The 14569-nt window shown below is 45.6% G+C and overlaps 1 protein-coding gene across 1 annotated transcript in view; it reads left to right on the forward strand.

Annotated features, from left to right (window-relative positions):
* The first annotated feature begins 267 nt into the window (after positions 1 to 267).
* ABCA12 (ATP binding cassette subfamily A member 12) overlaps positions 268 to 14569 on the forward strand; it is an 84164-nt gene continuing 69862 nt past the window's right edge. Inside the window, exons 1-2 of the mRNA XM_030486202.1 lie at positions 268 to 336; positions 4282 to 4375. Coding sequence (XP_030342062.1) covers positions 268 to 336; positions 4282 to 4375 — 163 coding nt within the window. The remainder of the gene's footprint in view (positions 337 to 4281; positions 4376 to 14569) is intronic.

Below are 14569 nucleotides of genomic sequence, written 5' to 3' on the forward strand. Positions count from 1 at the left end.
TGCGCCTGCCTGCCTGCCTGCCTGGAGAAGAAGAACCTGTTGAATTTGCTAGGAGCTATTGCTGTGAGGACAAGAGCTGCAGTTCCTGGGAGTACAACAGCCACAAGTGGATGAAGTAGCTGCTTCAGAGCTATGCTGTGGGGAAGAGGCAGAGGCTTGGATATTGGACACTGGGATGCCCATTTGGGTTAGAGCCTCTGCTTTTGCTTCGTAAGTCTGGGGAGGAAGAATACGCAGCCCCTTCGCTTTTGGTTGGCTCAGCCAAGGATGGCTGCGCTCTCTCAGCACCTCAGGATCCTGCTCTGGAAGAACTGGCTGAGTGTCAAGAGGCAGCCGGTGAGTGTGATGGGGAACCTGGAAATCACAGGAGTTGAGGAGCAAGGGGGGCACTGCAGGAGGGGAAGGACGCAATATTAAAACAGAAATATTTTGAAGGTGATAGAGGCAGAGGGAAGGAAGGGAATGGCATGGAAGTAAAGATGAGTCTTTTTAAGCCAAAGCGATTTGGTCTTGCTTCGGAGCTCATGCGTGAGGGCTCAGGAGTCTGGATTGAGTATTACAGATGTCACTTGTTCCCTCGAGGCAGCAGTCCATGCAAACAAAACCATGCCCAAACTCATGGGCAGACCGTTTCCAGCAGTGTCCAGGGAGCAATCTGAACTGCAGCAGCACCAGGGGGGAATATGTTCCTTTGGGTGGCATTGTGTGTCCGTGCAAAGCCTGGCCAGTAGTTTTGCCCCAGTCTGGTTTCAGTACAGCTGCACTGTAATTTCAGCAGAAGCAATGCTGCAGCTCATGGACTTGCATTGCGACAAGTCCTCTTGCTAGTAATCCACATGTGGTGGGGTTTAAACTTGCTTTGCTTGAATGGAAGCATTGGTAGGTGCAGAAAATGCTGACAAGAGGGAAATGGCCATGAAGGATGTGATCTGAGGATGGAGTGAAAGGCTTCCTATCACCATATGCTTCTGCAAGGTCCATTCTTGCCTGTCCTGTCCTGCCTTTCAGTTTTGGAGCCCGATCCAGAGAGGTGCTGAGTTCATCTGACTCCTTGTCATCCTCTGTGGGAGCTGTGGATGTGCTGTGCACCTCAGAGTATCTTTCACTGCTGCCAAGGATACAGGAGACTTTTTCTGGGATGCAGAGGAATCCCAATAAGTTACCTCTAAGTTCTCAAGAGAAATCCTAACAGCCTTGTTAAAAGCAGAAGTTTTGGGTCTCTTCCAGCTCTTGTGTCGCCAGAGTCAATGCTAACCTAAGCCCTACCTGTACTTCTGACCATGCAGTCTCAGTTGCTTTAATTCTGTTTTCCTGAGGAGTTGAAATATCAATTCTGTAGAGCTGAAATGCCAATTAAAATCTGGCAAAGTACTGATTATTTTATGGCAGCGTTCCCTGTAACCCTCCTTCATTTCCCTCTCTTGCTCCAAGTTAGGGAGCTTGCTCACACTGGAGAGGGTGTGAAGAGGTAAACCCAGATCTCTGCTCCCAAACATCCTGATCTTTCCATTCTCCTGCTGGTGGTTTTTGTTCTTACCTGTGTAGTCTGACTTCACTTACAGACCAGGCTTTTAGAAAGCTTTTTTTTCTTCCTTATTTTAGCATGCTTGTTCTGTGAGGAAGTGTTCTGTTGTGCTGCTCAGTTTCTGACCAGGAGTGAAGGTGGCTCTTGCTGCTGCAGTGGTGTTGGCTGCCCTCACTGGGCTGATGGGTATGGCTGACACCAGGCAGCTCCCCCCTGCAGACTCAAGTGCTTTCCTGCTCTGCTTGTCAGCCTTGCCAGAGCTGCAAACACATTGCTTCTGCCTTTTGCCTTACACTTTATTTCCTCTGTGAGCTCTCTGCAGATCCCCTGGAGAGAGTGCCTCTACCTGTGCGCCATAGGGAGAGCTACAGCTTGCTTGGTTGTCAATATGTGTTGAAATCAGCTGAAGCTCTGCATCCATGGCCAGGGAGTGCCTCAATAGAGGTTACTCCTGCTGCGACAGGAAGAGTCATGAGCTCAGGCTGCAGCCTTCTCCGGAGCAAGGTTTGGCCTGTGTGCCAAGGGGAACTGGGGAAGTCAATGCCTTTTGCATCTCTTCCACTTCTAGGCAGCTTAAACAGAGGCAGGAGGGAAAGCATGTGCCTGCATCCAGAGATGCTAAGTAAGGTCTGAGCAATTAAATCTACTTTTAGCAGTGGAATAATCCAGCAACCAAAGGATTATGCAACCTACCTCACAGTGCTTGATGTCCCAAAGAGCCAAACTGAGGTTGGTTATGGCTCCATTCAAGTCAACATGTTCCACCTGCAAGCAGTTTGGCCAAGGTGGTTGTCTTGGGTTTTGTGAACCAGAAGTGCCTGGGTCAGTGGGAATGCTGTTATGTTGCAACTCATGTGCCCAGCTACTAATTCCAAGTAAGTCAAAGGACAGAGGTACTCAGGGAAGAGCTGTGTGGGAAGTGGGGAGTATAAGCCCTGTTTTAGCTTAAAATGCGGAGGTACAAAGATTTCCCTGAGTAGAAACAATCAGCATTCATTTCTTGCCCCAAGAATATGACAGATCTCTTGCCCTTCCTTTAGGCATCTTCTGACTAATATCAGATTCTGTGCTGTTACCCCATAATTTTACTTTAGCCTACGTGGTACTAAACAAGGAGGATGTGTTAATAATCCTGTTTGCATGTGAATTAATCAGAGTTAAACAGCATGTTTGGGACTGATTATAGAGAAATCATATGAGATAAAAAAATGAAAATATATTAGTTTCAGTGGTCAATCTTGTTAGAAGTTGTATGTATAAAAAGCAGTAAGAGTACTGCCTGTAAAAGCATGTTGCTGAATGCTGAAGGGAGAGAAGTATCCTCTCTGAAGGGATGTGTGGGGAGGTGGAGGTGCCTTGTGGTTTGATGTCTGTCAGTTGTCTCTGTTTTTGAGGCATGAATCTCGCTCCTAATTCAATGGCTGTGTCATCTCATCAGGGATGATAGGGATGGAGTTGCTGTGAAACAACCATCTTTAAGCTGAATTGCTTTCCCGGATTTGTTTGTCTGTCTGTTTGTTTTTATGTTCCAGTGAGTGTTTCAGGAAATGAAACCACTCTTATGGGCTTGGAATTACTTTGGAAAATCAGTTTTGGGTAATATGTGCTGATCTGGAAAAAACTAGCAACGCAACGATGGAAAATGGGATGATTTTGAAGAAAGACATCTTTGCAGCTTCAAAAATCGGCATGAAAATAGCACAGCAATTTTGGAGCACACAATAGTTTGAGCTTAACTACTGGTGGATGGAAAACTATAATCTAGTAAGCACAGTAGCCAGCAAAAGCAGCTGGTGACTTGAATAATTGCATTTTCCTAGCTTACAAAACTCGAAGGCGTGCAGTTCTGAGACTGATTTTGGGGCTCCTACCTAGGTTGGTTTACTACGCTAGATGATTAGCAAGCTGTATTTTCTTCATTCTCATCCACTGAAACAGCCAACCCTGTGTCAGAGGCAAGAGCTCTATAAATGTTCATGGTTTTTCCAGAATGCTAGGCCAATTTTGTAGCATCTCTCTTCCGTGTCAGCTCTAAAGAGAAAGGTGCCAGGGAGTTGGGTTGCTGGGGGCAGAGGCTTGTATGAAGGATCCTGGTGACTGGTGTTCAAACGTGACTTCTCCAGTTGACTGGTTACACGACTCCACAAACACCTTCCTTCCCTCTGCTTTGAGTTCCACGTCTGGTTGATGACTACTGTGAGAACATCCTTTCTTTCAGCCCTGCTGTGAGGCTCAACTACTGTTTGTGAAGAACAGTGAAACTTTTGGGGGAACAAAATGCTGTAGGCTTGTCAATTTATTTGTCAAACACTTGCATTTTGGGATATAATTCAAACAAAGCTATTTTTACCCATTGTTTGAGGAGTGGCGTTCACTGAAAGTGAAAACAACCTTTCACACTTCAGTTCTTTTGTCTTGTGATCAGTGCTTCCAAAAGTCTTGTACATCTCAGTGTGCTTTTGCTATTACATAGCAGTGTCTCAAAGCTGTAAACACTGTCCCCTGTGATCGTCAGCCAAACTGAAGCCCAGGAAGGCTTGTGTTTCTTTCACACTTGTTATTTGCTCTTAAAATCTTGTGTAGTTTTTCCTTCCTGTATAGATAATACTTGGGTTTAATTGTGTGCATACCAAGACAAGAGTGATTTACAGAGCATCTCATAACTCATTTAGGGCAGCACTTGCACATTCCAGCCAAGCTCTGGGACACATCAATGTGACAAAAGTAACCGGTCTGTTTTCATTGCTGTTTTATAGGTATGGTCGTTCATTTTAATTTCCTGGCCTGTGGTTGTTTTCATAATCTTGGCCATTATCCGTCTCAAATTCCCTCCGGAACCACAGCCAAACTGTAAGTAACTGGTTTGGTTTTATGTCTTTGGGGTTTTGGTCTCATTTCAGTGACTGATGTGTTAATTCGATGTGTTTTGTAACTTTTACAAACTGGGTTCTTTATAGTTTCCAGTGGAGATTTCCTGGGATGCAGAATGCTGTAAATAAAATGTCTGTGTTCCTCTGAGCTTGTTTCTGCTTCTGGTTTATTCTTTCAAATTAGCTTTATTATTAGAAAACAACTTTAAAGCACTGTCTCATTGAGAGGCACTCAGATAGTGCCATTGCAGACAGCAGTATGAATTTACATGATAAATGGAGGGACAAGAGGGCAGCTGGGGGAGAGATCTTCAGTAAAACGAGGAAGGGCATAGGCTTCAAGTGTGATTATGAGGGTGAGGTAACAAGCATGAGATTGGCCAACGTGAAAGATTTTACCTTGTGTGTGCTACTGGCAAGAAGTACCAATTTAGGCAGCTTGCTACTAAGGCTCAGCTGAAGAGTGGTAACTTTTTTGGCTCCTGGGACCTGATGGTATAAGTGTGTGAGCACTTTCTAGCAAGTCAAAGAGCAGCTTTTTGGGTGAGTGAATAGTTGATGGTGGTTAAATGAGTGAAGTGTTTGCACAAGCTGGTTTTTGCTTGCAAGCCTTGCTTCCTGGGTCAGGAGAACAGGTCTGCATCTCAGAGCATGGGTGCACTTAGGTCTGCTCTAAAACACACTGGTTTAGTGAGTCGTCCCTTCCATCACAAGAAGCATGTCTCCAGCCCTGGGCACATTTGAAATGATACGGTAAAACAAAGCAAGGAGCTTATCCAAATAGAAGCCTTTTTCCCTTTCACAGTGTTAATTTTGAGTCGGGTCAAATCCCTGATTCTGCTCTCTGTGGCCTCAGCAGTGCAGCCCAAAAGGAGGGGAGCGAAGTGAGTGAAAGGGCTGAGCCCCTCTTTCCAGTGATAGCCTGCCTTTGTGTTGGGAGAAATCAGGCACTGAGCTACACTCTTCATTCATAGACTTCTTCTGCTCAACAGAGAGGTAAATTGTTGCAGAGACCCTGAAAGTGTATGCAGGATTCTTGCTTCACGTTGCACAGCTAGCCTGCTGAATCACATCCCTGTGCTGCAGCACAAAGCTGTGCAGGGGTATTATTGAGAGCCACAGTTTCCCAGCACAGGGTAGGAACAGGCCCTCAGAAATTACCATGCACCAGCTGATTGATTGATAGGAGAGACGCCACCAGGGATGACCCGCATCAGGCTGTCATCAACTTGACAAGAGTAAAGTGCTGGCACGGGCAGTGTTGGATTTGTGTATTTAGGGCAGGGAGACTGATGCAGGGGAAGAGGCAGAGTCTGGCAGCAGTGAGAACAAGCAGTCGGCTTCCAGTCTTTGTAGACATCAGGTATGTAAAATGTGGCCATGAGGAATCTGCTCTTGATGGCATGTATACATGCTGGAAATATTCACCTTGGTGACGTGTGGTGCTCTGCTTAAAGTCTTTGCTTCTGTATAATCTGTGAGAAAGGGCCATACTGTGAAAAATATTAGATATACATTTAGGATAGCCCTTGTCCCAGAGAGCTTGCAGCCTAGTGTGACTGAAGGTTTGTGTACCTCAGGTTGTAGGCATGGATGGGAAGGCTGCATAAGTGACTTTCCGAAAGTATCATAGGAAGTCTTTAACGGAGAAATATCCTTTGTGTCTTAGGGTGGTCTTTTAACCCGAAGCCTGTCTCCGTCAGCAAAAGGCCTATTATATCCTTTATAAGTTCTCCCAAATGTGAGGGTGCTGAGGCGCTGGCACAGGGTGCCCAGAGAAGCTGTGGCTGCCCCATCCCTGGCAGCGTTCAAGGCCAGGTTGGACACAGGGGCTTGGAGCAACCTGCTCTAGTGGAAGGTGTCCCTGCCCGTGGCAGGGGCTTGGAACTGGATGAGCTTTAAGGTCCCTTCCAACCCAAACCATTCTGTGGTTCTATGAAATTCCCTTGAACCAGTTGGAGCAGGCAAGACAGGACATGTACTTTGTGAAAGCCCCAGGTCTTGCCAAGTGTGGAAATGGCAGTCCTCCCACGCTGCTTCATTGGTTGTGCTTCCTGTCCCTGATAAATCAGGTAAGATGAATGTCAAGAGCCAGCTGGATGGTAAAATATGGATTCTTTTACTCTACATGGTTATTAATTTGTGTTTATATTTATTCAGAGCACTTTGGCTCTGGATAATTGCATCTTTGAATTACTGGATTAGAAGGAATGTTCTCAGAAACAGCAAGTAGCTCCATCAGTTGTGCTTTGAAGGAAAGGGGAAGATTGGGCAGAATCTTTGGACTAGTTCCCTTTTCTTCCATAGGTGAATTCTATTTTGGGACAAGTATCACAAAGTATGCCAGTAGGTGTCTGTCTATCTTAGAAGTGGATGATAGGAACTATCTAGTGAGAGATATGCTGGAAAATAATGGTTGTGATGTATTCTTGTAATCCAGATATTCAGACACCACCGAAGAATCCCAAGGGGATGGAGAAGAATGTTAACCAGAGTATCAAACAGCCAGTTTCTGCTGCTTTTCTGTTAAATAACAATAGCCTCTTGACTATTAATCTTTTTTTGACACCTGGAAAAAAATGTATCAACTTTTTGCTTAAAAAGCAATAGAGAAATTTCGTGAACGTTCTTTTCTGATAGGAACAAAAAAAGGCTGGGGGTGGGCACATCTAGGAAAACTATTACAGGAGGGGGGTTTCTGTTCGTTTTGAACAGGAATAAGATCCACTTTATGGTGAGTTCCAGTACATGCCTTGAAAGACTCAATCATTAGGTAGTGATAAGAAGCTGTTTCCAGTTCTGCTGTCCAGAGATTATTGCAGGTGGACAAAAATCAGGAAGCCCAGAATCAATGGCACGGAGATAGAATACTCAGATGCCAAGTTTTGGAGCCTTAGTGATAACTCCACAGAAAATCTGAGTCTGTAAGTTGCTCTCACGTATTGAGTGCCACAGAAATATAATGAAATCTATTATTTGCTCAGTTAAAATAGCTCAAATTCAAAACAGTAAGTTCTTCTGAAGGATGTCTAATACACATTCAATATATAGAGATATTACCAAGCAAACATCAGTCAAGAACAAACAAGAGGCAAGAGCTTCCTGCCAGAGCAAGTTGCTTGCTTTGAATGATGTTGTGTAGCACCTAGTGCAAGGGGAGCTGGTGCCAGACTAAACTCCGAAGGGAAATGACATGCCAGCTAAATGTCACCCATCAAGAGGATGCTCATAGGAAAACTAAGAGCTGAGGAAAACAAGGAGCTGAAATCCATCTGATATGTAATTTTCTTTACAACTAAGGCATCTAGAGGGGGAAAAAACACCTCTCTCCTTTCTCCCAGGCATCTGTCTCCTGGTATATACCCAGGTCAGCAGAGATGGTTGTCAGGAGAAATGAAAAAGATTTCTTTCTCTCTGCATACCCAGTTCCTGTGATGATCTGAGAGTCTAACCAAACAAAATCCCCATCCGATTTACTATGCACATCACAGTTGTGGCTTTTGACCTTGTTATTGCAGCCTCTGTATTTGCTAGGAGGTATTGGGATGTGTTCTGTGGCATGCATGTGGAATAAGAAGCCCTGGTTTGGAAGCCTGCAGCATGAAAAGCAGTGAACTGGGTTTGACTGTATCTTCCAGTCTTCCGTGCCTCTATCACCTGTTCTCTAGAGTGAGTAGGGACAAAAGTCCCTTTCTGTCACTACAGGTTTTTGCAAGGTATGGGAACCGTGTATGAGATACAATCTGTTCCTCAGGGCTCAACCCACTCAGTCTACGGAGAAGCCCAATTACACTCCTGGCTTTTTAACTACCACTGTCACACCCTGTCACACCCTCCCTGCCTGCTTGCTTCCTTTTCTGTTCGCCTTCTTTCCCCTCCTGTCAGTTTGCCCTCATCCTTATCCTCCACAGAAGCTCTCCTGGGTGTGCTTAGCAGTCCCCTCACTCAGAAACCCTGCTCCTCAGTGCTGGGCACCACTCTGCTCTGCTACCCTGGCTTTCCAAGGGACAGCCCGCGGGCTGGGAAAGCCGTGCCTCATTCTGCATAGAAAGAAGCTGTGCTTTTGGATCTGGTCTTAAATCCATCAATTCTGCCAGGGAATTTGTTCCCTGAACTTTTCTCAGTGAAACGCATCTTACCCTTTGACTCTTCCCACAATTTCCACCCGGATTTCATCACCATTGTGGATATGCCTGCGGGGTGTATTGCGTTCACTCAGAGGTATTTGTGATAGTAGCAGTGCTCAACAAGGCTTCTCTTGCAGCTAATATTTGGGGGGAATATCGCAGTAGTTGAGCACTAGGCTGTTGGCCAGTAGCAGTATAGCTGTTGAAGTCTAGTTTAGAGCCAGAGCTGCATGCACAATTATGTAGGAGCGGATACTCTGCTCTCATTCTTGGCTCCAGTGCTCCTGGGAGAGGGCCCAGGACAGGAGGGTCTCTGAGCTACGCTCCATCCAGTGTTACTGTGATCGGTAGCTAGGATTTGAATAGGTCCAGAATTGGCTGGGAAAATTAGTGTGAAGCACAGCAGAGATCTGAGAATCCTTAGGAGGGAAGCTGTGGCTTGTGGTACCTGTAGACACACCTTTCCTATGACTTCTGTGCTGAGGGTTATTGCCATGTTAGAGGTAACTGAGGCATGAGTTACCCTGGTTAGAGCAATGTCAAAAAAAGGAGGAGGATACTCTATATTGTTTAAAAGGATAAATGCAGGTAGCATCCCCTTTCCCATACCACTGAGGAAGCAGGTAAAGCATCTGGTTGTGATGGGTGCAAGGTGTCTGTTCTGCCAAGCACATGGCAGGCAGTGCCTGCCACCCTCCATCACTCATGCCCCTCCGGATGTTGCAGCAATGTGCTGGTAGATGAGTTCAGGGGGCTCCTGCCCTGTGGGTCTGCATAACTAAGGATCTTAAACCACTTTGAGCTCTGACAGTGGCCTGCCTCAATCCCAGCGTGTTGCTCTGATGAAGAAACCCTTACACTGACTTTGTCCCACAGTTTCTCCCAGGAACAGAGAAAGATCTTGAGCTGGGTTAATTCTCAATGTGAGTGATGGCTGTGTCTGCCAGTACATAATATGAGGGTAGATGGCATGGAGCAAGGTGGCCACAGTACTATTCTTCCTCTGAGATACCATCCTACGGATGAGAAAGCTCTGAAGAGATGCTTGCACTTTAAAGGAATTTGCTTCATATTTGGAAGGACCTCAACTCATTTCTTTTCCTAATAGTATGGAAAAATGAATAGGTTCCCATGCTAATTACAGGGACTTGAGTTGGTGGCTCAGCTACATAGGCCACTCCATTCATTTGGATAAGTCATGGGTGTTTATGCAAGGCATAATCCACCCCAAGGCTTCAACCTACTCTTTACAAGCACACATCAGACTTCCAGCTCTCCTTCACCATTTGCCTGTGGTGGAGCAACCCCAGTCCTCATTTTCCTTTACATTGCTTCATTCTCCTCCCCTTCTTTTCTGCCAGTTTTCTCCTGTTTTCCAAACACACACATCTCCACACCCCTGATTCTTTCTACAGACTCTTCCACCTTGTGAGGGGCGACTGGAGGATGTTGAGAGTTGGAGTTCCTGAGTTGTCAGTGGTTTGGGTTTTTTTCCTCCTCACTGAATTACAGCAGGGCCTTGGGGCAGTCACTGAATTCTAACTGACTCCCTGAAGCAGTTGAATACCAATGGTGGGACCTAGAAATGCGAAAGTATTTTCTAAAGATGCTGAGCAGTCGGGCTTGGGCTGAAGTCAGCAGTTCTTGATGTGTTTCTGGAAAGGTCACTTTTGTTCAAAGAATCTCAACCTGGACTCTGGAGACTACCTGGAGGCACTTGTTATTGACACATGTTGGTTTAGTAAACACAGCTTTCGTGCAGGTATTTTTTCAAGAGTCTAGATATGGATTTTAGCTTTTAGGTTCCGGGTTCTTGCTGGGAATATTCTGATTCTCTTCTCAGGTCCTGTTTGTGTAGCGCCCTGCTGCTCATTCAGACAAGAGCAAGTTGGCTGTGTTGCAACAAGACCAAGTTGGCCTTGTCTGCGTTAAATACTGCTTTTAAAAGCCCTGCAGGAAAAGGACTAGTGTACAGTTCCTCCCCTCTCTCTTAGTGTGTTTATGCTTCAGGCAGTGGAGCATCCCTCCACAACGCAGTCAACCTCCAGTGCCATCCCTGCTCATCAACTCTGTCATTTCCTCATCTCGACCTGAATTTGCAATACCCCTTAGGAGGTTTCCATCTCCCTCCTTTGTTCTTTGTGTCTGGTTTGGGGGTTCTTTCTCCTGCCTTTACACCTGCTGCTTCTCCCACTCCTTTGCAATTTTTAGGCTCTCTCATCTTTCTGATCTCCCTGATCGGTTCGTGAACCCAACACAATCACATTCAAGTGCTGATTTTGAGTTTATTAAATCAGGGGGTGGAAGGTGAAGGTCTGTGGGCGAGCAGAACTAGCTTGCCTGGTCTTAATAAGCATGGAAGCAGATGCTGTCTGCTCTGGGTTGGTCTTATTTGCAGAGCCTGAAATGCTCAAGGGAAGAATTAGGCAATGAAATGCTTCCTCCATTGAGGCCACCAACATAGGGAGGAGTCTCGCAGTGAGTTTTCTGCTGTTTTGATCTCACTGTTGTAGGCAGACAACCGAGGACATCGTGTTATTGAGGCACTCGGGAAAACAAGGATGCTGTTGCTGTAAAGATGGAAAATGCAAGCTCTTGAATCCCCCCTCAGCCACACTGGGCATCTGGGAGGGAATGGGGTTATCTGGGATCCTGCTGAGCTTCCATTTTGGGAAACAGGATGTGGTAATGGGCATATGATTTGTAAATCAGGGTAGGCTGTGAGGTACACAGGGGAACTGATGTATGTGCAAGAGATGCTCACGACATTTTTGTTACATAATAATTTACAAGGGGGAAAGAAGAAAATCAAGAGTTGAAAGAAGATGGCCAAGGGTGAGACTGCTTAAAGCACAATGGGAAGGCAGAGGGGCAGTGTGCATGCTCCAGGGACGCCGAGACTTGGGCTAACACCAGATTGTCATAATTAGCATGTGTGGTGGCTGGTTTCCCCATGCTGTGTGCCAGCCAGACCTGTACTGGGGCTGCACCATGTGTATTTGAGCTTCCTGTGTGCCACCTTGCAGCATGAACCTGTCCTGACATACAGCAGAGGAACAAAAATCGCTCTGGTCTGATAGATACTGAGGCCATTTGGTGTCTTGCAGCTTGGGGGTAAGCTTGGGGAGCCTCTTCTTTGAGTGGTGGCTGCTCAACAGGTGAAATTGAAGAGGTCAGTGGCAGTTCTGCTAGCTGGCCAAAAAGAGGATGAAAGAGACTGCCTGCTCACTCCAGAGTGGGTTTAAAAATGGTCTTTGTGATATGAAAGGCAACAGTGGAATAGGGAGTACAACACCGAACCATTAGTTCTGCTCCAGCGCAGCTCTTAAGGATGTGCTTAACTCGAAGTCTGAGTAATCCCATTAAAATCAATAGGGCTAATGACTCCTGTGGGCTTTGGAGGAGACACTCATCAGGATTGGGGCTGTACTGCCAGGAACTGTAACACTTCCTGTCCTCGCCCCTGTTTGTTGCAACAAGCATGGGACTGGTGTGGCATTGATCTTGCAGGTGTGGAAAGGGTAGAGGAAAGTGTCAGCTGGCATTTGCCTTCTGGCCCTGCTGCCTCTTTGCCAGGTAACTAGGAGCATTCAGGTCCCTTTCTCCAAGGTCAAATGTGAGTTTCAATGTTCATGAATGTCACAGTGTCACAGCAATGCAAGCGCCATGGCAATTAAATATTCTCTTATCATAGATAAGCGATAGGCCAGTTGGCTATTTGGGGGCTTTGAACAGCCTGGTCTAGTGGAAGGTGTCTCTGCCCATGGCAGGGTTTTTGGAATTAGATGAGCTTTAAGGTCCCTTCCAACCCAAACCATCCTATGATTCTATTAAGACCATTCTCCATGTGTGTAAAAAATACCCTGCTTCAAAGTTAATCTTACCCCATAGATTTGATGATGGGGTTTAGTGTTTGCAGAGAGATCAAAAGTCCTAACATTGTCATAAAGCTTTTCTACAAAAAAGAGGCAGCTTAAGTTGTTACTGATAAATAGATGTAAACCAAGCTGGAAACAGGCAGATGCACGTGTTTGAAGAGGAACAGCATCATCATCATGTCATGACACACATGTGTTTGTCTTTTTGACTGTTTAACAAATCAAAGGAATGAAGTTTAAAGTAATGCTGTGTGACTGTGGGAAGGACTAGAAAGACAGTGAGAAGGTTGCGCGTACACCATATAGTTAAGCATTTTGCTTAGAAAGTTAGGAGATCACCATAGCAGTAAATGCTTTCATGCTATGTGGTGACTTCTTAGATAAATATAAATCACAGCTGATAAGCTCACTCTGGGTTAGACTCCCTGCTGCTGCGCGGTGATGACTGAGAGAGCGCGTAGGAACACAAAGCACAGAGGGTTCCTTCCACTACACAAATCTTCAAAGGTTAAAGGTTTCTTCAGCCAGAATTTGGGATTGAATCCAAGTGATCAGGGAATAATAGAATGGTTTGGGTTAGAAAGGACCTTAAGATCATCTAGTTCCAACCCCCTGCCATGGGCAGGGATGCTTCACACTGGACCATGTCGCCAAGGCCATGTCCAACCTGGCCTTGAACACTGCCAGGGATGGAGCATTTACCACTTCTCTGGGCACCCTGTTCCAGCGCCTCACCACCCTCACAGTGAAGAACTTCTTCCTTATATCTAACCTGAACTTCCCTTTAGTTTAAACCCATTGCCTCTTGTTCTATCACTACAGTCCCTGATGCAGAGCCCCTCTCTGCATCCTTGTGGCCCCTTTCAGACACTGGAAGCTGCTCTGAGGTCTCCACGCAGCCTTCTCTTCTCCAGGCTGAACAGCCCCAACTTTCTCAGCCTGTCTCCATACAGGAGGTGCTCCAGCCTCTGATCATCCTTGGGGCCTCCTCTGCACTTGCTGCAACAGCTCCATGTCCTTCTGTGTTGATGATGTTTAGTAGCCACTGACAAATGTATTTTTGTGAATGTGTCCAATTCTTTTATAAAGGAGTGCCTATTTTTCAGCATACCCCACCCTGTGGCAGTGAGTTCCACAACATTTTGGTATTTGTTTTTAAAAAAATAGGCACTTTCTCTCCCTTTTGCCTGCCACCTCATGATCATATTGTATTTCTTTGTCCTTGTGTTGCAAGGGATGATCATTTACTCACCCTTTTCATTGCTGATCATGGTTTTATTTATTTCTCTATCAAACCGCTTTCTGGCCATTTTTTTCTTTGCTGAAGAGTCGCAGCTATTAAGTCTCTTTGTATGATTGAGCAATGATTGAATGCATTTTCACTTAAACACAATGCTTCCTAATGAAGCCATTTGCTCATTAATGCCTGTAATTCATCAGTGAGAGAGCTGAGATTTGTATGGATTTTTTATGAACTATGGAAGGACTTAATGCAGAAGGTATCTGCAGTATCAGTGTGGGTAAGATCTGAAGCCAAGAGAATCTTTTCATGCCCAAGGAGTCGCAGTGATAAAACACTGAACTATGGGTGGATAGAAAACAGAAAATCTCAGTATGCCTTTTTAGATGGTGAAGGAGGAATACAGTTAACGTACCTACATTTATTCAAGAAATAGCCATTCATGATGGAAATCCCACATCTTTGATAGGAATAAAATGCAGTATAGATTTTGTCTGGTTTTGCAGGATGAATGGCAGAGCAAGGTAGGAAGCCCTGAAACACAGTGTGGGCAGAAAAGGGAGAAGGAATGCACGAGTGATCTTTTGAAAGCAAAAGAAATGGTCTGTGTAGCTCTGTTTGTTTCAGGGGATTTGCATGTTCAAATGACGGGGCTGCAAAATATCTCCCTGAGTAGCAGAGCTGCGACTGGGGAACTGAGGAAAATGAAGGTACTCAGCAGCACGCTGGGTGAGCTGGTTGCTGGTTTACACAAGAGACCACTTGAAAATACTACCTGTTTCCTTTCCTTTGCTCTGGTGTGGATGGTAATGGCTGCTCTCCTCACAGCACTGGTGTCCTGTGGGGCAGGCAGCCTCAGGCTGAAGGAGATGACATCAGGGTTCATGGTGCTCCGCCTGTGCTCTGCTAAAACACCCAATTCCTTGAAG

The sequence above is a fragment of the Strigops habroptila genome, chromosome 5 (assembly GCF_004027225.2).
Source record: "Strigops habroptila isolate Jane chromosome 5, bStrHab1.2.pri, whole genome shotgun sequence".
Lineage (NCBI taxonomy): Eukaryota > Metazoa > Chordata > Aves > Psittaciformes > Psittacidae > Strigops > Strigops habroptila.